A 24,827-nucleotide genomic window follows, 5' to 3' on the forward strand; every position below is an offset into this window, starting at 1 on the left:
TGAGTATAATAATGGAAAACTCCTCAGCTGTGGTTTCTGGGAACTGTTTTTTAAAATGGAACTGTAGTGATCAGCAGCTCTTGATACTGTTGCTAAAAAATGTGGATTTATAGGGATGCAGTTAACAGTTGGAGGGCATGGGTGGGGGACAGAGACACAAAGCAGGCAAATGATCCAAAGGGACTGAACCCCGTAACCCTGTTCTCGACAGTGCCATTTTTCTAGTAAAACCACATTGCTGGCAATGTTTGTTTAAAACAAAAGAAAACATGGAGAATAGTGTGTTAGTTCCTTTGGGAAGCTGCTGACAAATAAGCAAATTAAAAAGAAAGAGAGCAGCATGTTGTCATAGCAACAGTGCAATTAAATTACTTTACTGTCAGCCATGATATAATTTTCCTGTTTGGAAGCTCAGGAGACATAAAACTTTCGTTTGGAGCTAAAGTTGACTTTAGTGGCTGGGTGTTGTATTCTACTATGTGGATATTCCTGGTTATCGGAAAATTTGGTTTTTCATTGGGATCTGAGGAAACTTTGAAAGAGGCAAACCTTGCTTTGATTTGTTCATAAAGAAGTCTGGTCTCTGTCAAAACCCAAGCCTAAAGATACTAGCTTATCCTTTAAAATATGTCATGCACTACTCAGGTTAGTACGTGACAGAAAGAAATATTCCCTGTGGACGAACTAAGGTGTCCAAACTGCCCTGCTTGGGGACTTAGATGGCCATGGCAGTTTCCTTTCCTTAGCCTTGGGCATCTCACAGCTGATCCAGAGAGCTGTCAGGCCTTCTGTTTGTCCATCTTTTAGAGGAGGGATAGTGCTACAGTTCTGGGGTGCCGTTGGTTTGCTGTGTGGTGCCCCACATTATGCTTTCTAGAATTCCATTCTAGAGCTTCCCCAGCTGAAGTGGCAGTTATTTTAGGCATAGTGTCAGTGGACATTTCAAGTCTTTGCTTTGGTGTGTTCATTCCTTTTCTAGATAGATTGCTTGATCTTCTTACTTGCAGGGGGAAAAATATGAAAGACACGCTTCTTAAACCATGTGCATTGTTTGAGCGCTACAAACGGAGAGTGGGAGACCTCGCTCATTATCTGCACTGTTCTTTCTGTCTTACATTGAATACCGGGGGTTGAACAGCTTTGTATCTGCCTGGGTCGTTCTTGCCACATCCTCATTTTCTTTCCTTATCAGATATTTCACTCCCTGTTATAAGTCATTGATACAAATGGGGTTGGGGGGCGGAGCAGAAGAGAATTCCGTAGCAATTTTTGTGAATTTGCCTTCCTGTCTTGAAGCTGGCCCTTGCTCTCCTGATACTTTCAGCAATTCTAGTTTCACCTAATGGCTTGTCTTTCATATTCCCATTTTTATTTGTGTCATGCCTGAAGTTACTATTTTTTTTTCAGAGTGTAGTGTCCCAATCAAATTAAATGTATTTCTTCCTCCAATTCAAATCCAGAGAATTCAAATGTAATTAAAGTTGCAGAGTTTTTGGTCATGACTTATAGAGGGAAAGAAAAATCAAATAAAACACTATCAAATTTATGCTCACTGTGGCCACAGTTTTTATTCTGAGGCAGTTGTGATGGTCTTTGTGTGGAAAGAGTTGAACTTAATCTGAAACAACTGGCCTTAAACTTAGAAGTATTTTCTTTTTTTGAGAATGATGAACAATGAGACTTGTTACCCCAAGTGATAGGAGTTATGCATTTAGCTTATTATGTAGTGTTTATTACGAGGCTCGAAAGATTTTTACCTTTGTACATTATCCATGTATTATAGATAAACTGAGGCAGCAAGAAATAACTGATTTTCCCAGGGTCACAGGGAGAGGAGAGCCTTCGTAGGTCCAGGAAGAAGGCATTGTGGAATTTCCCGTTCTTTTTATTTGCATTTGTGCATTAAAGGTGCTCTAAATATTTCCAGTCTTACTGTATTGAAGGGGGTGACAGGGCACTGTGCTGTATGCGTGGTGGACCGATTTTACTTACTATGCATCTCTGTGGTGGAATTGTGGGTTTGTGTTACTCTGTGGGAGCCATGAGGTGGTGTTCTTATGTGGTAGGGGATCTATCAAGGTGGCCTGGGTAGGGGTGGGCAAAAGAATTAAGAGGGCACAGCTGCCTTTCCAGTGTGCGTTTCACTAACTCATCTTTTCTCTGTAATGTCTTTACCAGGAGCCTTCACGTAAATGGGTCCAGTCATGCCTCCCAGTAAGAAGCCAGAAAGCTCAGGAATTAGTGTCTCCAGTGGGCTGAGTCAGTGTTACCGGGGCAGCGGTTTCTCCAAGGCCCTTCAGGAAGACGATGACCTCGACTTTTCTCTGCCTGACATCAGATTAGAAGAGGGGGCCATGGAAGATGAAGAGCTGACCAACCTGAACTGGCTGCACGAGAGCAAGAACTTGCTGAAGAGCTTTGGGGAGTCGGTCCTCAGGAGCGTCAGCCCCGTCCAGGACCTGGACGATGACACGCCCCCATCCCCTGCCCACTCTGACATGCCCTACGATGCCAGGCAGAACCCTAACTGCAAACCCCCCTACTCGTTTAGCTGCCTCATATTTATGGCCATCGAGGACTCTCCAACCAAGCGCCTGCCAGTAAAGGATATCTACAACTGGATCTTGGAACATTTTCCATATTTTGCAAATGCACCTACTGGGTGGAAAAACTCAGTGAGACATAATTTGTCATTGAATAAGTGTTTTAAGAAAGTGGACAAGGAGAGGAGTCAGGTAAGCCTCTGTGTCTGGAACTCCGGTTTTTCTTTGCTAAATTAAAAATGTTTCTCCATTTAAAAATTGTGAAGGAATGTAAACTCACCACATTGAAACAGCAGTTATAAATGGATAATTTGGTTCTATTTTATTCATTTAGATAGTTGTAAAGAACTTCCCGTTCCTTAAGCATATTAATTAATTAATTATGCTTTTTGGTATTTGTGCTGGATTGAGGGTTTCTGACTGTGGTATCTAAACATAATCACAAAACAGTAGTTTTTGTACCCTTGATTGGTTCTTCCCTCAGTGTGGTTGGGTCAGTTTGGGTTTAGAGTACAAGGGGCAGCCCTTAACCATGAGGGGGTGTGTGTGTTTGTGTGTGTGTGTGTGTGTGTGTGTGTGTATTTGAGAAAACTTGACACGAAGGACTAGAGGAAAATGGCATTTATTTTTGAAAGGTAACTTGGGGAAAGGCAACATCTCTGTGATTCTGGAATAAATGGACAGTAGTGGATATTGGAAGGCAACATGAGCATACTTATATACTCCAAGACTAAACAAAGACAGACGTGAATTGCCCAGGTGACTCAGAATCAGGTGTCTACCTAAGTGTTTGGCAACTTTGGAACTCCCTGACTTTGAAAAATTGGCTGGTTGTAAAGTTCTCACCAGAGACTGACTTAAGAAACATTGAAGTTTGACTTTAAAGCCTTAGCTCGAGCTTCATGGTCCACTGAAAGGAGATGGTTTTAATAACTTGCCTTACCTTTCTGGTAAGGAATATAATAGGTACAATAGAAATCGCGTCGACCGTTAGAGCTGGAAAACAAAATTGTGATCTCACTTGGAGTTCTGAAAGGTAATGTACCCACAGTTAAAATAAATGGCCGGAAAATGTTTTCTCCACCAAGTTTTCGCGTGGCGGTTTTCCAGCTTGGTTTTCTTGGTTTCACGGTAATCATGGTGCAGTGTGCAGCTGATGGTCTCCTTTCACCCTTTTTGAAGTTCAGGTTCGGGCTCAAGATCACAATTGTGTAGGGTCAGCAGCCATGCAGGGTTGGGGCCTTTAATTTCTTTCTCTCCAGAGACATGTTTCTGTTTCCAGTAGAATCATGAGCCTGAGAAAATTCTGCTTGTCTGCCATGGAAGAATATGAATAAGAAAGTGGCAAAGTCGTATTTCTCCTTCCTGCAACAGGGCATGCTTGTCTGCAAATACTGTTTACCCAGAGTTCGTGTTCAAGATGGGGAGTGGGCATCACGCAGGGTTTGAGGAGGGGCATTGCCTGGGAGAGGACAGATGTGGACACTAAGGACCTTTGCCTCTGATCACTGGTACAGGTGATGGCTGACCCAGTGTGCATGTGTGAATATTCATGTGCCCTGGGCCGTCCTTCGCCAGGTCCTATTTATATATAACTGGAACAATTGTAAGGCACTGCTGCTGTCCCCGGGTGTCCATTTCTCTTCCTCCTTCCCTCCACATTTCAGAATGGACAAATGGACTTGGCTCTGTTGAGTGTTTTAAGATCATTCTTTGAAGTCAGAGAAAAATTCACTTCTCTCCTGTAAAGAGCCAAGTCTGTGGTATTAAAAGCTCCTGTAGAGGTGGGCCCTGGTGGCAAGGAAGGGAAAGTCTTAGGGAGCAGTTCCAGGGTTAGAATGTGGAGAAGAAAGTGCTGTTCCGGTCCCCCGAAGCTGCAGGTCACTGATAAAAGCCAGGAGCAGAGCTCTCCGTTTGGTGAGAAAGGATGGTGCAAGTCGCCGCGTGCCCGCGTCTCCGTGTGCGCCGTCATACCCGTGCACATCAAAGTAATTGAGCAAATGCACTCTCTGAAAGGTTAGATGAGCTACTCGAGAACGTGCACAGCGACTGGGAGGGTTGCTCACCAGACCTGGGAGTGGCAAGCGGGTGTTGGATGGTGTGTCAGGGGGAGCCATCTCTTTCCTGTGCACCCCCTGCCTCTCCGGTCATATTTTCCAGGGATGACAGTTGTCATTCTGAGTAAACGCAGACATTGCGAGTTGAAAGGGAATGGTTTTAAGGATTTAAGATTGTGACTCGCATGAAATGTTGAGTGCTGGCTTCCTAGCTATGCTTACCTGTGTTGACATGTTTCTGATGAAATACCAGTCAGTTTTGTGGTTGAGAGTTTGTTCCCAGGGTTTGTGATGCTGTGAGCACAAAACAAGGAGTGTGAGTTTTCCCTCTTTTCTCCTCCTTTCTTGGGCTGCCCAGGGGCCAGCAGGTGGCCATTCTGAGAGGCGTAGACTCGCAGGGACTCCCAGGGACTTCCAGGGCACTGGCCCATTCACTTGGGGTTTTCTACAAGGGCTGAGTAAAGGGGAAGGCATTCCCCCTGACACTTTGCCCAGTGAAACCTCCTTCGGCTCTACAGGTGACCTTGTTTTTTCCCAGGGGATTGTGCTTGGCGGTAGCTCCCACACTGGGGTTCTGGGGTTCTGCTGCAACACAGTGACTAAGTAAGTGCACCCGAATGTTGCTGGGAAATATGTTAATGAAGGGGAGAATGGAACCTTGCAAGTTGTATTCACAGATTTAGCCATTCCATGTTTTTTTTTTTTCTTTTAAAAGTGTAGAACACAGTTTTAAACTTGACATAACCGTGAGAACACAGAATTCCGTGTGATTCTTGCCTCTGAGGGGTTGGGACATATCCCTGCTGGACAACTGTTTGGCTGGGATGTTGGCTCAGGAACCTACTAGATTGCATCAGAATCACCTGTGGCACTTAAAAACAATGACCGGTTCTGGGCCCCTCCCGGGAGATTCTGATTCAGTCAGTTTGAGGTGGGTTGGGGAAATTCGTTGTCCTGATAAGCTTCATAGGTCCTTCTGACGTGCAACCAGATTTGAGAATCCCCGAACTCGATGCTTTTGGGTTCTTTCCAGTGCTTCAGATTTCATTAAGAACATGTTCTCATGAATGAGTGACTTAGGAGAGAATAGACAGTTTTGCTTCCATCCATTCTCTCTCTCTCTCTCATTTCTGAGAGGAATTTAAAAGATAGAGTTTTGTTTCTATTTTTTAATTGTGGAAAATTTCAAGCATACACACTAGAGAGAATAATATGATGACTCTACAGACCCATCCGCACGGTTGCTCGCCTCCAGATTCTGCAGTGAACAAGGCTTCACTCCCTTACTTCATTCTTTTTTGTTTTACTGGTGCTTAAGTATTTTGAGGCAAATCCTAGACCTCATGTCATTTTATCCCAACGTATTTTGGTGTGTGTTAGAATAATTGACATTTTCTTACCTAATCACAATACCAGTGTCACCCCCTAACAAAATTCCCAGTTCTTGGGTGTTACCTAATAACAGGTCTATATTCATATCTCCCCGATGGTTTACAAAATATTTGTTTGAATTAGGATCCAAACACTATTTACATGTTGCATTTGACTATTGATGTTTCTTTCGTCTGTTTTCATCCACAGCAATCCTATTCCTCCCCCTTTCTCATGCCCTTCCTTGTTAAGGAGACCCATCCTTTGGTTGCCCTACAGTCTGTCTGCATCATTGGGGTTTCATTTAGCTTGTTCCTCTGTCCCCTTGTATTTTCTGTGATGAAAGGCAAGTAAGTGCTACAGGCTAGATCACATTCTGGCTGTTTTATCCCCAGGAATATAGAGAAGTCTTGTGTGTTCTCACATCAGGAAGCCTGGATGACCCTCTCCTGGGGATGCTGAGCTTGAGCTGTGGGTTCACCTGGGGTCAGCTGCTCCGTTCTCTCAGAGTTCCCCATCAGCCTTTCGTCTCATGGTTTCATCTAGTGAGGACCTTTGCCGGAATCAATCAAGATAGAGTTTCAAAGTCAGGGATTAAGTTTTATACCTCTTAAATACAGACCTTAGTTAGGACTGTAAAATTAGCAAGTACTAACCTCTCTGAGTACTTGTAAATGGGAAATAAAGTGCAGGTTTTTGTTTTAATTGACTGCATAATAATGGTTCAGGTGTGTTTTTCTTTCTGTGCTTTTTTCAACCTCCCCTCTTGCCCCTTTAACAAAAAAAATTGTTGTCATAAGAGGGTGTATAAAGGAAACACTGTACAAAAGTGTTTTTATTATATCCAGAGCCGATAAAATACTGTTTAAATACTGTTTTAGATTACAAATATAGGCGACTTGTCTTGGTTGAAAGTGGACTGTATTAGAAGCCAGGATACCTGGTTCTAGTTTTGATGCTGGTGGCAGGTGGCTGTCTTGGACTTTCGTTTTCTCATATATAGAAGCAGGAGTTTGTAGTTGCTTAGGGCTTCTAAACTTGGGCTTTTGGGTGTCAGAGGCCCTGCAAACAGCCTGAAATTATTGACCACATGTCATGTGACTATGCGTATTTCATTTTCCTGGAGGATTCCAGGATTTTGTTTGTTTAGTTTTTAGGTTTTTCATGGAACCTCTGACCCCCTGAAAGGTGTGGAACCTCCAGTATTTCATAATATCAATACTGGGCTTAATATGGAACCCCCTCTTTGTGCTTTCTGTATGCAGTATCCCACTTCTTCCTCCCTATAGTCCCATAAGGTAGCTACTGTTTTCCTTTTTAAAATAGATGATGAGTTAAGCTCAGAGTGGTTGTCACTTGCTAGAGGTCACACAGCTAATAAATAGCAGAACAGGAATTCACGCTAATTCCCCCCAATTCTGAAGGGCTTGTGCTTAAATTAACCTTGGTGCTTGATTACACCTTTTCAGTATAGAGGCTTTTGTAGATGGTCTCTGCGTGCTTCCTCAAAATAGTCTATGAACGTGAATTATAGGAGACTAAAATATCTAAACCCAGAATTCACTCTGGTGATGCAGGATAGAGAAAGGTAAATGCAGAGAATGTTTTTATGCTCTTGCGATCGGGCCAAATCCTGTCTTTGTCAGCAGATGGAATGGTGTCACATTTGCACGAAGCATATCACTGCCCTCTTCTGCTTCCTGTTTCCAGGCTGAGTCCCAAGCCCCCTGGCTCCCGGGCCCCCTCCACTGCGATCTGGCCCAAGTTCAGAGCCCGTTCTCCCTGCATAGACATTGTTTATAGAAGTTCTCCCTCCAATTCTGAGCCCCGTTGGTGTTCACTTTTCTGTCCTGGTGATTGAGATTCTTTTTCAAAAGCAGTTTGGAAAATGAGGTAACACCTTTTTAAATGGCAGCACCCCCATATGTATGGTTGCCTCTGATTTCCTCCCGTTGGTGGTGTAATCGCAGGATCAAGAGCCTTTCCCTTTCCCCTGACGCTAGTCAACATATCCGTTTAATTGATGGTCATGTTTGTAAGAAGATAAGACTTACTTTGTTGTTTGGATAAATAATGCTCTTTGGTCTGGTCCTTAGGATGGATAAATTCCTAAAAATCAGGGTAATGTTGGGTGATGGGACATGCAAAAATGTGATGAGGTGTATAAGTCTTCTGTGGTCTCTGGGGCAAGAGACGATTCTGTTCCTCCCTGAGCTGGGGCTGCCCCCACCATAGTGGAAACATGGCCTCTTCCTCACAGCGCCCACTGCCTAACTTTCTATTGCCTGTGCCATAGATTGGATCACCTCAGAAGGTTGAGACTTTACCAGGGCCTCTGAGGGGCCAGAAATAAACATGCCCCATGTCAGAGGCTCTGGAGTAGGAAGTACTTCATACCACGCTCCTCTGTCATCCTAAGGGTCCTGTGAACCGCCATTGGCCACGCTCCCCGACTGATCCATTTGCCCCTTCCAGACATTAGAAACCTTGGCTGCGGGGACATTTTTGTTGTCTTGGTCTTGCCAACTGTTCATTGTTTGTCTGCTCAATCATTCAACAAGCGTTTTAAAGTACCTGCTATGGTCAGTACCTACCGTGTTCTTATATTAATTTTTGTTCCAAAAGACGCATTAGAGCAGACTGTCCGGCTAGGTCTTATTTTCGGGGAAACATGTTACTCTAAATTTTATACCATGTGGAAGAGGATACAAAATCGAATCTCTTGGCCACAGCCTAGAAAGTGTGCGAGGTCCATCCAGTGAGCCCTACCCACAGTTTCTGGCTAGTGGAACTTAACCAGCAGAAGCTCTGCTTTCAGCGCTCTCTCTCCCCGTTCATTTATCTGTTTCCTGTCCTTCCCATCATTGCTTCTCTGGCCCTTCCATTTCAAGGATATGCTGCTTTCCAGTCCCCCCAGTGACTCTCCTGCTATTGACCTTGATGAGACTCTATACAGGTCTTCTGGAAAGCCTGGTTCTTCTGGAACTGAGGGTTGGGCCCCATTGGTGCATCTATCCAGTATGTCTCCACATTAACTGTTACGAAAATGTTGCCTTCTCTTTGGTAGGGCTTTGTGGTACCTCAATGGGTCTATGAGCTCCTGCTTCATTGATGTACTGGCTGGTTATCCAACCAGCAAGAAATTGTTCTCAGAACCTCTCCCCTGTTGAGCTGAAGAGGCTTTGGGATTTTTCTTTGAAATCACTTTAGCTGCAGGATAGTTCTCTGCAGTAAATATAGGAAGTTGGCACACTGACCTTCTATTTGAAAGTCATGGTTTTTGCTTCTTTTACAAATAGTGATGGGTTATTTGGATTATTACATACTCTCAGGGAGCCCTTGGCCACAAGAAATGCTCTTAAGCTTTGGCAAGATGATGGCAGGTTTTAGATTTTGAATATTCCTTATGGGGGAGCACTTGAATAAGTTGTTAACAAAGCATTCTTCTGCTGTGGGAATGAGCTTGAGAACACCAAGAATGGACTAGTTAGGATGAGAGTTGACTGTTTATCGTAGAAAATCCAAGTAACAGTGAATTAAACATAGAAGTGTGTTGCTCTGTCACATAATTTAAGTCTTGAGGAAATGGATGGAAACCTACCACGTTTCATCTTGTCTTTCTGCTCAACTGTTCATAGTACATTGCTGGTTTCTATTCTCAAAGTCTTCTCATGGTCCAAGATGGCATCAGTTAACTTGTACTCATTTTAGGAAGCAGGAAGTGGTATGCAGAGAAAGACAAAAGGGGTTTCCATTGAGTTAGCAATTTTGAGGAGCTTTTCCAGAAACCCCACACTGTTTTCATCTCATTGCTTAGAGCTTGCTCACATGATACCTCTTAGCTGCAAGGAAGTCTGGGAAATGTAGTCTTTTACCTGGGTCCCTGGCAATCCCACATAAAACATTGGTTCTGTCACTAAGCAAGCATAGGATTTTCTGCCATAGAGTCTAGATGCTTAGGTGATGAATGTTGCTGGACCCAAGGGATGTGTTGGAACAGTATCAGGAAAAGGAAGGAGAGAGATGGGTGGCGGGGGAAGTTGTGTAAATAAGTATGTGGAGTTGGTAGAGGAGTTAAGATGCTAAGGGGAAAACTTTAAATTGCCCTAGTAACTTAACTAAAGCAGAGATGCCGACCCAATTTTTTTTTAAGCATTCCAGTTAACCAAGGTTTTGCTTCAATATATTCTGATTACATTGCATTTAATATCTTCAAAATCAATAGCTTGATAGAGGTGATGATGTAGTCTGCACCAAGTATGATAAGAAAAAAAGCAACGAAATACATGGTTGAAGATAGTAGTGTAAAGCGGTTCTTTTAATAATAACTTGGTGGTGGTTTGCTCTATGAGGTTACACAGTTCCAAGACCAGAATGAAGTCTTTGGCGGGGAGGCATGTGTACACGCACGCACATGCTTGTTTGAGTACCTTTGCTTGTGAACTCAGCAGGAGAGCAGTAAATACAGGCAGTGACTATGCTGCCTCTCATGGGGCGAGGCTCGCCAATTACCCTTCCATCTCTTCCTTTCTTCTCACAGGGTGTTTGGGGTTTCCCTCTGGGCCTGGCGGGTCACAGTCAGTGTTGCCTTCCATTTATTGGAGCTCTGTGACTGTCCTCCTCTAGGGACAGGACCAATGAGGGATTTAACTAATGTCATTAGACAGAAAGCACTCAGCTCGCAGAGGGTTTGTACATAGGTTGTTTTTTAGAAGGATAGGCCAGGTCACGTGAGTGCTGACTTCAGTCATGGCTTCAGTGGAGAGGAGAAAACTCCAGAGTCTCCTGGAATTAGAGTACAGGCAGTGTGGCACAGAGCCAGAGTGCAGTCACACTAAGTACTCCCAGAATGCTTATGAAATGCCGAGTTCCTTCCAGAATCTTCCATAGAGGCAGTCATGTCAAGTGAGACTCTGCAGAAACCTTAGTTTGCAAAGTAAAAATCAGACACTGCACTTAAACAAAAAGGAGTAGCTCGGTCATTTTAGAAGAATTTTCAGCAGTGGTTCATTCGTGACACACGTGCCAGGCACTGTTCTGGGTGCTGGGGATACATTGGTGACTTGTGACAGTTCCTTGGCTGTTCTCCTTAGTTATCCCTGGGGCAGGGAGTAGGTGAGGGGAAGACACATGTAGAACAGCAAGTGCAAAAGCCCTGAGGTGGCAAAAGCTTGAAATACCCAAGGACCAGAAAGGAGGCATGGAGGAAGTGTATTAAAGAGAAGAGAATGAGATGTTTAAAGGGACATCAGGGGGAAACATCTATTTGGGGCTTATTCCAGTGGTGCGGGGGAGAGATAATGGAAATGACATTGGTTTAGACCAGGACTGGGGTTTGCAAATGAAGGCGTGTGGGCAGATGTGGGTTGGGAAGTGGGATGGATGGAGGTTAGAGCAAAACTTCTGTTGTGACCATGTTAGATTTGAGATGGCTTTTGAACATCTAAGTGGAGCTGTCAAGTTCGAAGTTTGATATGTGAGTTTCAAGCTCAATAGAGAATCAGAGTAGAGGTATGAATCTGGGACGCATTTGTGTTTAGTTGGTGGACACTAAAGAGGATTTCTGCATTACCTCTCCATCAGAACGGAGGTGAAATCAAACCTCTATTTCAGTTCTTATAGGAAATTGTATTTCCATTAGTGTTTGACTAGAGAATTCATTTTGGGGTGTGTTCAGTGTGTGGCAAATAAAAAACAAAAGAGGAAGAAATTCAGAATTATTTCAAAATTAACTTACCTGTCGTTATTGTAGTTACTGCCTGTAGGTTTGCAGGCAGAAGAGAACAAACCTTTGCTTTTTGTAATGAGGGTGTAACTTCTAAATGTTCTCAGGGCCAGCGGCGTCTCCGATATGATGAGAGAAATGCACTCTAGTAAACATCTCATTTAGCAAAGCCTCCTAACCCATGACTTCTGCGAGTTCCTTGCCATCTGGTCCCTGGCTGGAGAGAGGAATTTTTCTTGTATATTCGTCTCCATAGCAACGAGTTTGCAGTTGATATGGAAAGTAAGCAGTCGCCCTAGCAACAGAGTTGCTGATGTGGTGGCTCCCCTGCTTTCAGGGAAATGGATAAGCTGACCAAACTAGTTTAGATGCATCCTGTAGGGCGCTGTAATATAGGGCTGCACACGCTGGCCCTGACAGTGTAAAATCAGTCCTGCTTTAGAAGAGATCGCAGCCCCTCCCCTTTCCAGAAGGAAGGGCTTGCAGAGATAATAAATCCCACAAAAGTAGCTGCTGTCAGTTGAAATAGATTAGAAAAGGGATCTCTTGGTGGAATTTATTTAGTTCTCGTTTAAAGGAGAGTGTCATAGTCAGGACATATTTGGTTGCAAGGAAAAGAAAGCCACACAAGTGGGCATAAGTAAAAGACGGCTTGTCCCAAGGACATAATAGTCAGTCCCACGGACCAGTGGCAAGGAGCAACGAAGCACATCTCAGGTCCACGGTGATTGGAGCTGCCCCCTGTGTCCCTCTGCGGCCACATGGACGCTCATCCCGGACTTTTTCTGGGGGATTTGTTCTAGCCTGCTTTTTGCAGCCTGGCTTCCTCTGTGTGGGTCTTGATTTCTGCTTCTTCATACCCTTGGCTTGCTGTGGTTGAATGTTGGTGCCAACCCTTGGCGATGTGAGGGCCCCAGTGCCAGCGAAATCGACCTCATCATTGGTCGTAGTTCCAGACACATGGACTTGTTCTTCCTGGGTTAGATGTTCATCCCTGGTCAAAAGAGGGGACAGGGTCCCCGGGATCAAGATACCTGCTGGGACTGTCCCTTCATCTGGGATGGGCTTGGGCTTGGCTTTGAACAGTTTGAACACACCTACAACAGAATGTTTTCTGGAAAGCCTTTGGTCTTTGTAAAACCTTTTCACAATGGGAATAAAAATAATAAGAAGCTTTTGAGTATTTTGTACTTTCTGCTTCCCTTTGTGTTGCTGCAGGACACCTCTCACAGGTGACAGAGATGAGTGCACCAGAGAACTCTGGGACTGCCCCAAGCCTCCCTCCTGTTTGTTTATCGTTTCTGTGATGACTTCATCTTTCTTGCATTTCGTTTCCATAGATTTGGGGCCAGTGGCTCACAAACTAGCAAAGTTTTTCTTTAGTGGCTACTTCTTCCTGCCAGCTGCCCTCAAATTGCCTGTAATCACAGGGTTGAGTGATTACCCAAAATTGTGAACTCTAGCCCCCTGTTCTAGACAGGAATAAATGTCAGCTATCCAACACAAATTGTCCTGGTTTTCAAGATCAAGAGATTGGGTAATGGTTCTTGTTAACTAACCACTGTGTACCAGCCTAAGTCATCGCATTGAGATTTTCAACATGAGGAAAAATGTAATTACTCTCTGCCGGGAACTGGAGATACAAAGAGATTATAAAACTCTGGTGGAATAGTCTGGGCAAAGATAAAAGAGACCAGGAAGGTTAAAAGTGGCATTTACCAATTGTCAAGGGATTGGCCCATGGCCAGAATTATATGGCATGGGACTCCGAAGGAGAAAATGACCCCTGAAGGTTAGGAACCCTGGAGGTGGGGAGACAGAATTTCACTAGCTGGATCCTTCACGATGGGGGCTGGTGACAGGAGAGAAGAGGTCCCCTGATTCATCAGGGTTAGCTTGGACATGGGGCGGGATGTATATGGGGGAAGACTGAGTGTGAAAATGGGACCTGATAAAGTCACAGGGCTTGTTGTGGCCTGTTTGGAGTTGTGTGAGGCATTTGTATCCCTGATCTTACAGCTTTCCAACAATTGTAAAGTAGATTTTATGTTGTTCTTACAGGTGGGGAAACTGAGGCTCTGAAATTCAATGGCTTGCTAAGGTGACAGAGCCAGATGTTGAATCAAGGTCTGAGGCTTCTTTGTTTTTCCTTTAGCCTGGTTGGCTATGGCCAGAGGGTTCCTGTGGGCTAGAGAAGGAAATAGATTTGGGAAGGTAGTTATTTTTATTTGATGGATCCTGTTTTTATTAACCATTGCTTTTATTTGTTGGTATCACCCTTTACTGCTAGTGTTGTGACCATTCTGGAATTCATAGGAAAGAAAGGAGTGACCCACCCCCTCAGCATTGTCCTTGGGTTTTGGGCGTTGGGATGGGTTTTTCACTCTTTTTTGTTTCAGGTGGTGATGACATCTTTTTCCCTGTGGCATTGAAAGTAAACACAGTAATATTAACCCTTTAGTTCTGTAGAAAACAGGGTCTGTGATTTCAGGAAACAGTATGTGATTTCATTCATTCCTTTGTTTGTTCAACCACATTGAGTTCTTGGAATGTGAAGGTTGTTGGACTAGGTGCTCTGGGGGCACAAAGGTGTAGGACTGAGTCCCTGGGGGACACTGGGGGGTCATCCCTGATCCTTTTCTTCAACACTGTACCCAGTCAGTTACAAAGGTCCCTTCATTCTGCCTCCTACATGTCTCGTCTGTCCCTTCCTCTCTAACCCCGCTGCTGCTGGTCTTCATTCTCTGCTGGGTGGTACAGGAGCTTCCTAACGCGTTTCGTTCTCCCCTCTGCCCTCAAGTCCACCTAATACAGTGCTGGCTGAGGGCTTCGTTGACACTGAGACCTGCTTTGTCACAGCCCTTCAGTGGTTCCTGTGACCTGGAGTGGTTTGTCTCAAAGTGTAGCCCTGACCACCAGCTTTAGAGTGAGCTAGTGTTTATTAGAAATGCAGTTCAGGCCTCAGCCCAGAGGTACTGACGGGGAGCTTCTGGTGGTGCCGCCTGGGAATCTGCATTTAAGCGACTTCCCAAATGATTCTTCTTTATACTAAAATTTGAGAAGCAAGGCTTAGAGGGATCAAGCCTGCAGCTGGGTTGCCATTCTGACACTGCTTATCGTGGAAGATTTCAAAACCGAGGCATCAGGACTTGGATGTACAGTGTAACCATCGTGGGTGTCCACACATCATGTGTCATCAGCATGTGGCCCGTCTTGTTTTATCCTGTCTTCTGCTGCCCCTTCTCACCTCCCTTGCTGGGTTATTTTAAAGCAAATCCCAGGCAGTGTGTCATTGTATCTACAAATATTTCAGAATTTATCTCTAATAAAATAAGAACACACACAACCATAAAACCATCATGCCTAAAAACAAATTAACCATGATTTTTTAGTATCATCCAAAATCTAGTCTATTTTAGACTGTATATGATTGCTAAAAAACATCTAGCGGTGGTTTGTTCAAATTAGAAACCAAAGAAGGTCTACATACGACATTTGATTGATGTGTCTCTTAAATCTCCTTTTGATCTATGCTTCTTCCCCTCCCCTCCCACCGTTTAAAAGAAGCTGTCTAGCCTTTTCATCGTCTCCTGTCATTATTCTGGTGTTCCCAGGCCTTTTGTGGTATGTTGGGACTCCCTGTTTCTGCAGAAGGCCATATGCTCTAATGCTGGCTTTCACTTGCATATGCTGTTCCCTCTGTCTAGAGTGCTTTTCCTCCTCTTTTCTCCTTTGGTTGCTGCATTCTCAACTTGGAAGACCCAGCTGACCTGCACCTTTGCAAAACCTTCCTGACAACATCCTTTGCATTTTAGTTTTTGTTCCCCAAGCCCTTTGTACTTTTTTTTTTTTTTAATGGAACATTTTTTTTTTTCTTTTAAGATTTTATTGGGGAAGGAGAACAGGACTTTATTGGGGAACAGTGTGTACTTCCAGGCCTGTTTTCCAAGTCAAGTTGTTGTCCTTTCAGTCTTAGTTGTGTCGGGCGCAGCTCAGCTCCAGGTCCAGTTGCCGTTGCTAGTTGCAGGGGGCACAGCCCACCATCCCTTGCGGGAGTTGAACCGGCAACCTTGTGGTTGAGAGCCCGTGCTCCAACCAACTGAGCCATCCGGGAGGCAGCTCAGCTCAATGTGCCGTGTTCAATCTTAGTTGCAGGGGGCGGAGCCCACCATCCCTTGAGGGAGTCGAGGAATCGAACTGGCAACCTTGTGGTTGAGAGCCTACTGGCCCATGTGGGAATCGAACCGGCAGCCTTCGGCGTTAGGAGCACGGAGCTCTAACCGCCTGAGCCACCGGGCCGGCCCCCTTTGTTCTTTTATAACACTTATTTTGTCGCATAATTATCTCCTTACTGCTTCTCCCTGCCATTGCCCTCCTTTCACTTCTCTTCCCCACCTTGAGATGGAGGGCAGGAAGCCCTTCTTTTCCATTTTTGCATCTAGCGTGTTGCCCAGCATGCATTAGATACTCTTGAAATACCTTCTGAGAGAATGGACACACCGAAAGCCACTAATTCAAGTATTTTATAATAAACGCAGGTCAGCTTTTGAGGGACACTTGAGTATTTGCTGTTAGTAAGGTTTGTGTACCCTGGAGGAGTAGCTTTCTCTAATTAGGATGAACACTGCTTCCTCACTGTTTTTAGTCGACTGTAATGCTGTGGGTTTGTTCAGATACCTGCCTCTATCTACCTTCAGTGGCCAACAAGCTGCCTTCCTCCCTTCCTATTGTTCCCTTCACTGTACTCTCTTGTCAAGAATTAAAAGGAAGAGAGGAAACCCAAGTCTTAGTACCGAATGTGCTGACCAAAGAATGTTTACAGTTACTGGAGAAAGAAGAGGGGCTTCAGGCAATCCCTGAGAGTTGGTCCCTGCCCCGTGGAATTTACTTCATTGTAGATAACACCCAATAGTCGGTCACTTTGCTAAAGTGAACTTGAGCACAGCAGATGTTTATTCTTTGCTGAGGGTGTTCCCTGTGGTTCTTTGATAGAGGTCTCTTTACTGGGATTCTAGAAGATGATGTGGGTTTATAGATGAAGAATCTGAGGTCCAAACAGTGCAAGCGACTTGCTGAAAACCCGTATATCTCGGCAAAGAGCCCCACTCCGCAGCCTCTTGGTCTGGAGCTCTTCTTGCTTCACTTACTCCTCCAGGACTGATTAACTGGACACAGACATGAACTTGTGCCACTTACCTAGGGTTTATTTTCCTTCGTGTGTCTTATTTTGAGTCACTGAAGTACTAAATTCTTTATAAGCGAATTACCATTTCTAATTTTTGACCCTTGAAAAATATGCTGAAACCTATCAAATTTTCGTTTCCTTAATTACTCAGAATGTTCTTGGGTTTTAGTCTTTGAATGAGTCTGTGGACAGTATTTTGAGTTACTTGCTAGTTAGTATTCTAACCATTGATGAAATCTACACAGATTCTTCCTGGTGAGCAAAGGACCCGATTCTGTTTGTTGATACAGATATTGTGTGTAGGGAATGCAGGTTGCTTGAAAGTGGTGACAAGTGTAATCAGAGGACCGTTGGAAGATGTTTTTACTTAAGTATCTGTCTTTAAGTGTACATTCATTATCCCTGGTTCTTTGACATATTTTAAAGGTTTTTCTCCCCATCCTTACAGATCAGTGTATATTGAGGGGGGTTGTTCCTCTGAAATAATATTGCTAAATAATGTAATGATACCTACTCCTGTGGGGTGCCTGAAGCATTCTCATAACTCATTCATTCATCCAGCGGATGTTGATTTCTTGATTTCATGCCTATAAACAGGCTTTGTGCTGAGCATCTGCGAAACAAGGATGAGTCCAGTTGAGTGGGAGAGAGATACTTATAAAAAAAACACATGCTCGTTTACAGCAGGGCATATGACGTCATACAAGGTGCTGGGGGAGGGGGAGGGTAGGTGGGGGAGGGGCGATGGCCTCTTGGTTTTTGTAGGAGTTGATGAACAAGGTATCTGTTGCACAGAGAGAAAGCTTGGGTTGTGCACAGAGCACTGACGTTGCTACTATTAGGGGATCTGGGTGTTAGAGCTCACCAGCTCTGTGAACTTGGGTAAATCCCTGCATCATTCTCAACCTTAGATTTCATCATTCAATAAATCTTCTCTGGTGGCTCCACTGTGTTTATCCACGGTGTTCCTTCAGCAGTTGATCTGTAAGCTGAGTTAGCTTAGATCCACGGTCCCCAAACTCCTGGCCACGGAGGACTCATTACCTTACCCACTCCATGCTTTTGTCAGACACATAGGTTCTGGTCTGCATCCGATAACCAGTGTCCACACAGTGTGCTGAGGACATTTCTGCCCCAAGCACGGGCACTGGACACGGCAGCTTACACAGCAGTGTTGTGCATAAATATGTGATTTCCGAAAGGCTTTGGGGAAGTGTGGGAATGGAGTCCTGCCCTCACGGTGCTAACGCTGCAGAAGGCCCTTTCCACTTGGGAACCACAGACCGGCGCTGCGTGTGATCTGTAAGCCCTTTCCTGTGCCATGCTTAAAACTCGATGAAGTTGCATAGACAGGGAGGGATTCACTAGCAGTGACTAAGTTGGATCTTGTGTCTCCCTGGGGCCCACTGGGTCTCTTGTTCTCGCCTGGGTCTTAAAGTCAGCAGTGGGGACCCAGCTCTTCTGAACTCTCCCTCAGTGCTCACGGGACCCCAGGATTAGAGAGCCACACCTCCGAGTATCCTGTTCCTGTGGAAATGGGATTCTAGGTTTATGCGTGGCCGTGCAGGCAACCTCGGTATACACCTGTACCTGACCATATCTCGTAGGCCAGGCATGTCCATTCTGGGCTGTGGGTTTCTTTCTCTCTGTACGTTTCTCTCGATATTGTCCCTTTATCAAAAAGCATTTAATAAACTCCCAACGAAGTCAGAGGCGGTGAAGGGCATTTGTGTTCTTCCTCATCTGTCCTCCCCAAGTTCCTGCTCTAGACAAGTCACACCTCTGGGCTCTTTCTTCACTTTTGTCCCTCTGTCACCGTCACTCCAGACAGGCCTGCCATCTGTGCAGGTGTGATTATTGCCAGATGGTTATTTTCTTAGCAGTGGTTGAATTTTATGAAATGTAATCCCAGTTGGTCTTTTCTTTTTTTTTTTTCCCTGTGTAAAATATTTGGTTTACACACTTTGCACCATTTGTTTACCCTGGTGTGGGGATATACAGGTTTGGTGGGGTGTTCGTGGCTGTCACCTGGCTGTGACTGAGGGAGGTATCGCTTACTCGCAGCAATTCAGAGACAGCCATGTAGGTTTTCAGATAATCTATTCAGAAATGGCAATTTATTCACACAGTGTCATTGCTGGATTTCTCATGGTGCCCTGTGTTTGCCTGTCTAAGCAATCCTGTGGTTTGAATTGTGTCCCTCAAAAAGATATGTAGAGGTCCCAACCTTCAGTACGTGTGACTGTGACCTTATTTGGAAAGAGGGTCTTTGCAGATATAATCAGGTTAAGAGGAAGATATATTGGATCTGGGTGAGCTTTAATCCAGTATAATTGGTGTCCTTACAAGAGGAGGAGAAGAGACACAAACACACATACACGTACAGGGAAAAACGCGTGTGGAGATGGAGGCAGAGGTTAGAGAGACACGTCTGCAAATCAGGAAGCTCAACGATGGCTGGCAGCGACCAGAAGCTGCGAGAGAGGAACGGAATACATTCTCTTTGAGAACTTCCAGAACAAACCAACTCTGCTGACCTCTGGATTTTGGAATTTCAGCCAGAACTGTGAGAGAATACATTTCTGTTGTTTCTAAGCCACCTAGTTTGTGGCACTTCTTTAAAGCAGCCCCGGGACACTAATGCAGCAACAAAATGAAGTAGCAATGAGTTTCTGCCTACACTAAAGACTTTAGAATAAAATGTAGCCAAAAGGACTTAGGAATTGTGTGGGTGGGACTGTGTCTTTCTACACAGGAGGGAACTGGGGCCTAGAAAAGTGCTGTGGCGGGACAGTGGGGGCTGGTGATGGACTTGGGTGGAGAACCCACGTCTCCTGAGGTTGAGACTTCCCACTTCTAACTCTGCCCGTTCCAGTCCGTTGGAAACCTGACCTTGTTCACATTAAAGAAAAGGAAGCCAAGTGAGGGAGCAAATGGCTTGTTTTCCTCCTCAATTTTGATGGTGGATGAGACCAAGGATCTTGACAACAAAGTGGAGAGAATTAGGGTTCTGGTATTTGCTCCTCAAACTGCAAGCAGAGAGTACAGGGGTGGTACAAACCAATGGGGGCCATTATCCTGGCCCGTAGCTAATTTGTCATGTACTTGAACTTTCTTTATCGGAAATGATGTGTAATAAGTCCCACTGTGTCCTTTTTCTTTCTCGAACCTCCCTTCTTTTCTCTAAGTAAAAAGCATTTTTAAAAAGGCTCTCATTGTTTCTCTTAGGTGAAGGTGCTTTGGGTGATGGAGCAGGAGTAAGACTTAAGTCTTTTAGATTTATTTGAAAATCCTAAAAGGTGTAATCCTGTTTTAAACTCCTGACACTCATCTCACCTTCTCAAAACCGGACTTATTCTTCAGAAGACGCCCTTGTTTCTAGCACTGGCTTTCCTGGCTCACCCGTCCCTACTTAGAATCTGAGGTGTTCACGGGGCTAGCTCAGTCTTCCATCAGCTGTCACTGAGCCCGCTGTCCTAGGCTGTGTCCTGCACTGGGGCACCTGGCTCAGGGGCCCACGCGCTTGCCATCCATGCCCATAGCAGGGTCATAGATGCATTGAACCTGTAGGTGGTTCTTACTGCCTGGGGGTCAGCTTGAATGGGTACAAAAAGGTGCCATACCTGCCCAACATTTCTTACCCAGAGCCAATCTAAACCTTGAACTCTTGTTTGGAGTAAACATGTTCTTAAGCAGAAAACCCTTTTGAAGGAACCATGACATCAGGAGGCTCAGTTTGTACAACTGCAAATGCTCACGTCAGATGAGTTCTTGGGATAGAAGAGGAGGGGCTGACCGGGTCCCTTTAGAATTGTTACTGTATTGGCTCTTTTGTTCCCGATGACTCAGTGTTTGCAGGACCTCAGGTTTAGTAAGCATCTGAAGGCGCTTCTGTCAAGAGTCTTCAATTTGCCCAGTGTAACAGCATTTTATTTCTGAGCAGCAGTTGTGCCCTTGCACCGGGCTGCTTCTCGAGGAGGAGGACTTGCTGGCCGCCCTTGAAAGCGGAGGTTAGTCTGGGCTGGTGATGGGCGGTCAGGCTGCTCCCTGGGTTCAAGGTGAGTCTCTCCCTCAAAGTTGTCACCCTCCTTAATTGGCCCCAGGAGACCAAATAGTTCCGTACACACCAGTCCTCTTCACCTCTGGATTGTGGTTGGCTGGATCCCCTGTTAAGCTTAGCAGCTGGACAGAGAACATTCTTGAGAGACTGCCTACCGACTCTGTCTTCCGCTCCTTCTGAAGCTTTGAGCTTCTGTTCTTTTGTCAGTGACCTTTCCTAAGTGATAAGGGCAGGGACTCTTAAGAGGACCTGGACTAAATGTAAGTCTGGACTCACCTTTGAGAGGGTCTCCCCTCCCATCTGCGAGGACGTTGGTGGTGGTGCCTCTTACACAGTGTCGTGGGGGGTGGGGGAGAATGGCACGGACTTCCGAAGCGTTTCTGGAGATTTGGGTCATACGAGGAGATTCAATTACTTTGGAGCTTCCTGGTGCCATTTTTATTTTCTTTAATACCTTGTATATTATTTTGCTAGGCTTTTCCCCCTCTAAAATAAAGGCACATTGAATAATAAGAATTTTCTAGTATCCAATACAAAATGATGTTGCTTGTCAGTTTGAAGAAAAAGCAAATTGTCTGCTCTGTGGATTGGGATTTCCTCTTTAAAAAAAAAAAAAAAAAAGCAGCTTAGAGAAAATCCCCGAACATAGTCTCCTGATTGAAAAATATATTAGTGGATTTCACGACTTTATCATTTTCTTAAAGTAACAGTTTTTCTTACTTTTAAAACACATTTTATATGTATGCATTAAGATAAATATATGTATATACATATATATGTCTATTGAAACACAACTGAAAACATTCCTCGTGCAGAATGTTTATGGTTTACAAAACTAAAAAAAGTCTTTATTTCATAAAAGCATGTAGTTGGAAAGAACATTATATTTCTTAAGTCCAACCCTCTGCCATAGGCCAAAGGCCAGGAGGTCCCCTGTGTGGCCGTGACCAGCCTGGGTCATTTCTGTGAGACCTCCACGGTGGACTTGTTAGTGTCACACGCTGACACCTGCAGCCTTTGACACGCTGACCCTTTGAATGCTCAGTTTGGTTTTGTACACACCATCAAGTGAACGCCCCTAGCCATCCTTCCTGGCTTGCCAGCCAACACGTCAGTTTTAATAGCTTTTCATCTTTGTCCTTATAGCACATTTTTCTTTTGTGTGTGGAATCATTTGGGTCGCTTGTGTGTGTTGCCCTTATTTTATAAAATTCAAAATTAAAAATTAAAAAGGTTAATAATAAGAGTTATGAAGAGCATAATTCTCCTAAGCGCATCCATCGAGAAAGAGAAATAGATTGGCGTGACTCTTTGGTCTTGATTGGGTAACTGTGAGAGCCCTCGGTTGTGAAGGGAAAGAAGAAAATTAAAGGGCATGTGTGAAATGCTGCGAAAGAATTATGGATGCTTGAATCCGAAAGGTTAGGTGTAGTTAGGGATTTCATAATCCTTCTTGGGTTTTTTTTTTGTTTGTTTTAAGTACTCTGAGAAGGAACACTTCTTTATGCTTGGGAGGCGGACATTGTAAGACACGTTTTTGGCTTCCCTGCATTTTGCAAACCCATTTTCAGGAAGGCATCACAGATGAGAAAAAAGGATTGCCATAAGAGCTGAAACAGATTTGTAAGTACCCCCTTGGGCTGCAGCTCTGTCCACTGACGCTTCCCCAGATAAATACTTCCTTTTTATAAGATGTCTTTGAGTCAGTCCCAAGTCGCCCTAATTCTTCTCCCCAGTGCCTCAGATGTCCAGTTTTCCAGGATTTTCTCTTTCTGGATCACCGGACTTTGGACTCTCCCGTTTTCCCTTTTTCCTTTGTGGATGTCAGCTGGCACCCTAGAGCGCTCTGCGGCCAGCATGCTGTCCGCCCTGGTGAGCCGCCCTTAGAGCCCTGCTCCCCGATGCCCGGAATCCATCCAGGTTCGTCACGTTTTCCTTCTCAGAGGCTTTGTCATTGGCCTCTGAGGCATTTCGCTTTGGTTTTCCTGCTGCTCACCTAACCTGGCACCTTCTCATGTATCAGCTTCCAGCTTTAATGACACCTCTTCTGAGAGGTCTTCCTTAAGCCCTCTTGCTGGGCTTCATCAGGACTCTTCCTCCACAGGCACTTAGTCCCAGGTGTATTTAGCCATTTTTTTGTTACTTGTGTACCGTCTGTCTTCTGCAAACGGAGGACAGCGCTTTCTATGGGAAGCTCCCGAAGTTCTGCTGAATGAGTGAATGCCACCCCCATTCTCCGGGTCCCCTTGATCCGAACCTTGATGGTGGTTGTCTGATTCCTCCTCTCCTTGGTCATCAGTCTACTGAGAACTCAGGAAGAGCAGAGCCCAGCACCTGGCCCTCTGGACCTCGCCCAGCAGGTCTCACACCTTCCATCCCTGAGTTCTTGGTGCAGCTTTTCCAGTCTTCAGGCTCTGTCCCCTGTAGCCCAGGTACTGTCACCACTGTGCTCATGTGTCCTCCCTCGTTGGTTGCTGCCACCCATGGAAGTGAATTCCCATCTCTTCCCTGGCTGTCTTCACCCATTTAACTGTCTCTGTTTCATGTTGCTTCTCCACCCAGGCCCACTGCCTGCTCTGCAGAACCCGCCAGGCTTGGTCGTCTGCTCGTGCTGTCGGCACCTGGACCCAGACTCCTGTTCCTTCTCCCTTCTGTCTGCCCCAGCCCAGCTCTTTCCCAAGGGCTCAGTGTACAGCCCATCTCCTTAATGGAATCTACTCCTGATCTTCTTACCCTCTCTCTCTGGCCCTTGATGTGTGCCGTCTGTCTGTGGAGTGTATAATGAACTTGATAACAAAGTCTGCCATCTCATGACAGAAGGAACAGTGCAGGTGATTTTTTTTTTAGGAGTGTGGAGGTGGAATCAGAGACCTAGGTATGAATCTTTGTTTCACCATTTGCTAGCTGTGTGTCCTTCAGCAAATTAATTACTGTTAATGAGTTTCGTGTCCTCATCTATAATGTGAGAATAATTATGCCTTTCTCACATGGTGGTTTAAAGACGAAATGATACTGATGGTACAACTTCTGGAATATAGTGGACACTCGGTGAACATTATGCTGATGGTCATTTTCCCTGTGTTGGTGCAGTGGTCTGATTGGTGCCCCGCTAAAATTTGTGTGTTGAAGTTCCAAGTACGTATTTGGAGAGAGAGCTTTTAGTAGGTAATTATGGTTAAATGAGGTCATAAGGGTATGGTTCTAATCCAGTAGGATTGGTGGCTGTATAAGAAGAGGAAGAGAGAGATCTCGCATAGCAAGGAAAGGCCACGTGAGGACACAGCGAGAAGGTGGTCATCTGCAAGCCAGGAAGAGAGATCTTAAAAGGAACCAAATCAGGCAGCATTTTGATCTTGGACTTGTAGTCAGTGTAACTGTGAGAAATACATTTCTGTTGTTTAAGCCACCTAGTCTGTGGTATTTTGTGATAGCTCCCCGAGCTGACTCATACAGTTGGCTTTCACTTTAATGAGATAATGATTTGTTGAGCTGATGTTAATTGAGCACTTATTATGTCAGGCACTTTCTCGGTTAACCTTAACATTTCTAATCTCTCAATTCTGATAGCCGCCTTCGGTTAAGTAGCTCGCTGAGGTTCTGGTAGCCTAGCAGTGCCAGGGTTAGAAATGCAACCTCACGTTGTCACTTTTGTGAAATGGCGCCTCCTGGAGTTGTGCAGTGTGCGGCTCTGTGACCCTTCGTGACGACTCTGGTGGGGGGCCATGTCCAGGACTCTAGATGAGCTCCTTGGTGTCAGAGGAGTTGCCTTATATTTTATCTACAATGGCACGTGCTCTGGGCACTGGAAGCAATTAAAAAACAGTTTTTGGTTAGTTAATCTTTCTCCAACAGTCAGATCTCCTTGCTTCTGGTCGAAGAGGGAAAT

At 44.9% G+C, this 24,827-nt stretch overlaps 1 protein-coding gene across 8 annotated transcripts in view; it reads left to right on the forward strand.

The window, feature by feature from the left end:
* FOXN3 (forkhead box N3) overlaps positions 1–24,827 on the forward strand; it is a 361,663-nt gene that overhangs the window by 147,591 nt on the left and 189,245 nt on the right. For all 8 annotated transcript variants that reach the window (XM_033109406.1, XM_033109413.1, XM_033109408.1 and 5 more), the window contains one exon: positions 2,179–2,735. In XM_033109406.1, coding sequence (XP_032965297.1) covers positions 2,193–2,735 — 543 coding nt within the window. In that variant the 5' untranslated portion in view covers positions 2,179–2,192. The remainder of the gene's footprint in view (positions 1–2,178; positions 2,736–24,827) is intronic.

Source organism: Rhinolophus ferrumequinum, chromosome 6, assembly GCF_004115265.2.
Source record: "Rhinolophus ferrumequinum isolate MPI-CBG mRhiFer1 chromosome 6, mRhiFer1_v1.p, whole genome shotgun sequence".
NCBI lineage: Eukaryota > Metazoa > Chordata > Mammalia > Chiroptera > Rhinolophidae > Rhinolophus > Rhinolophus ferrumequinum.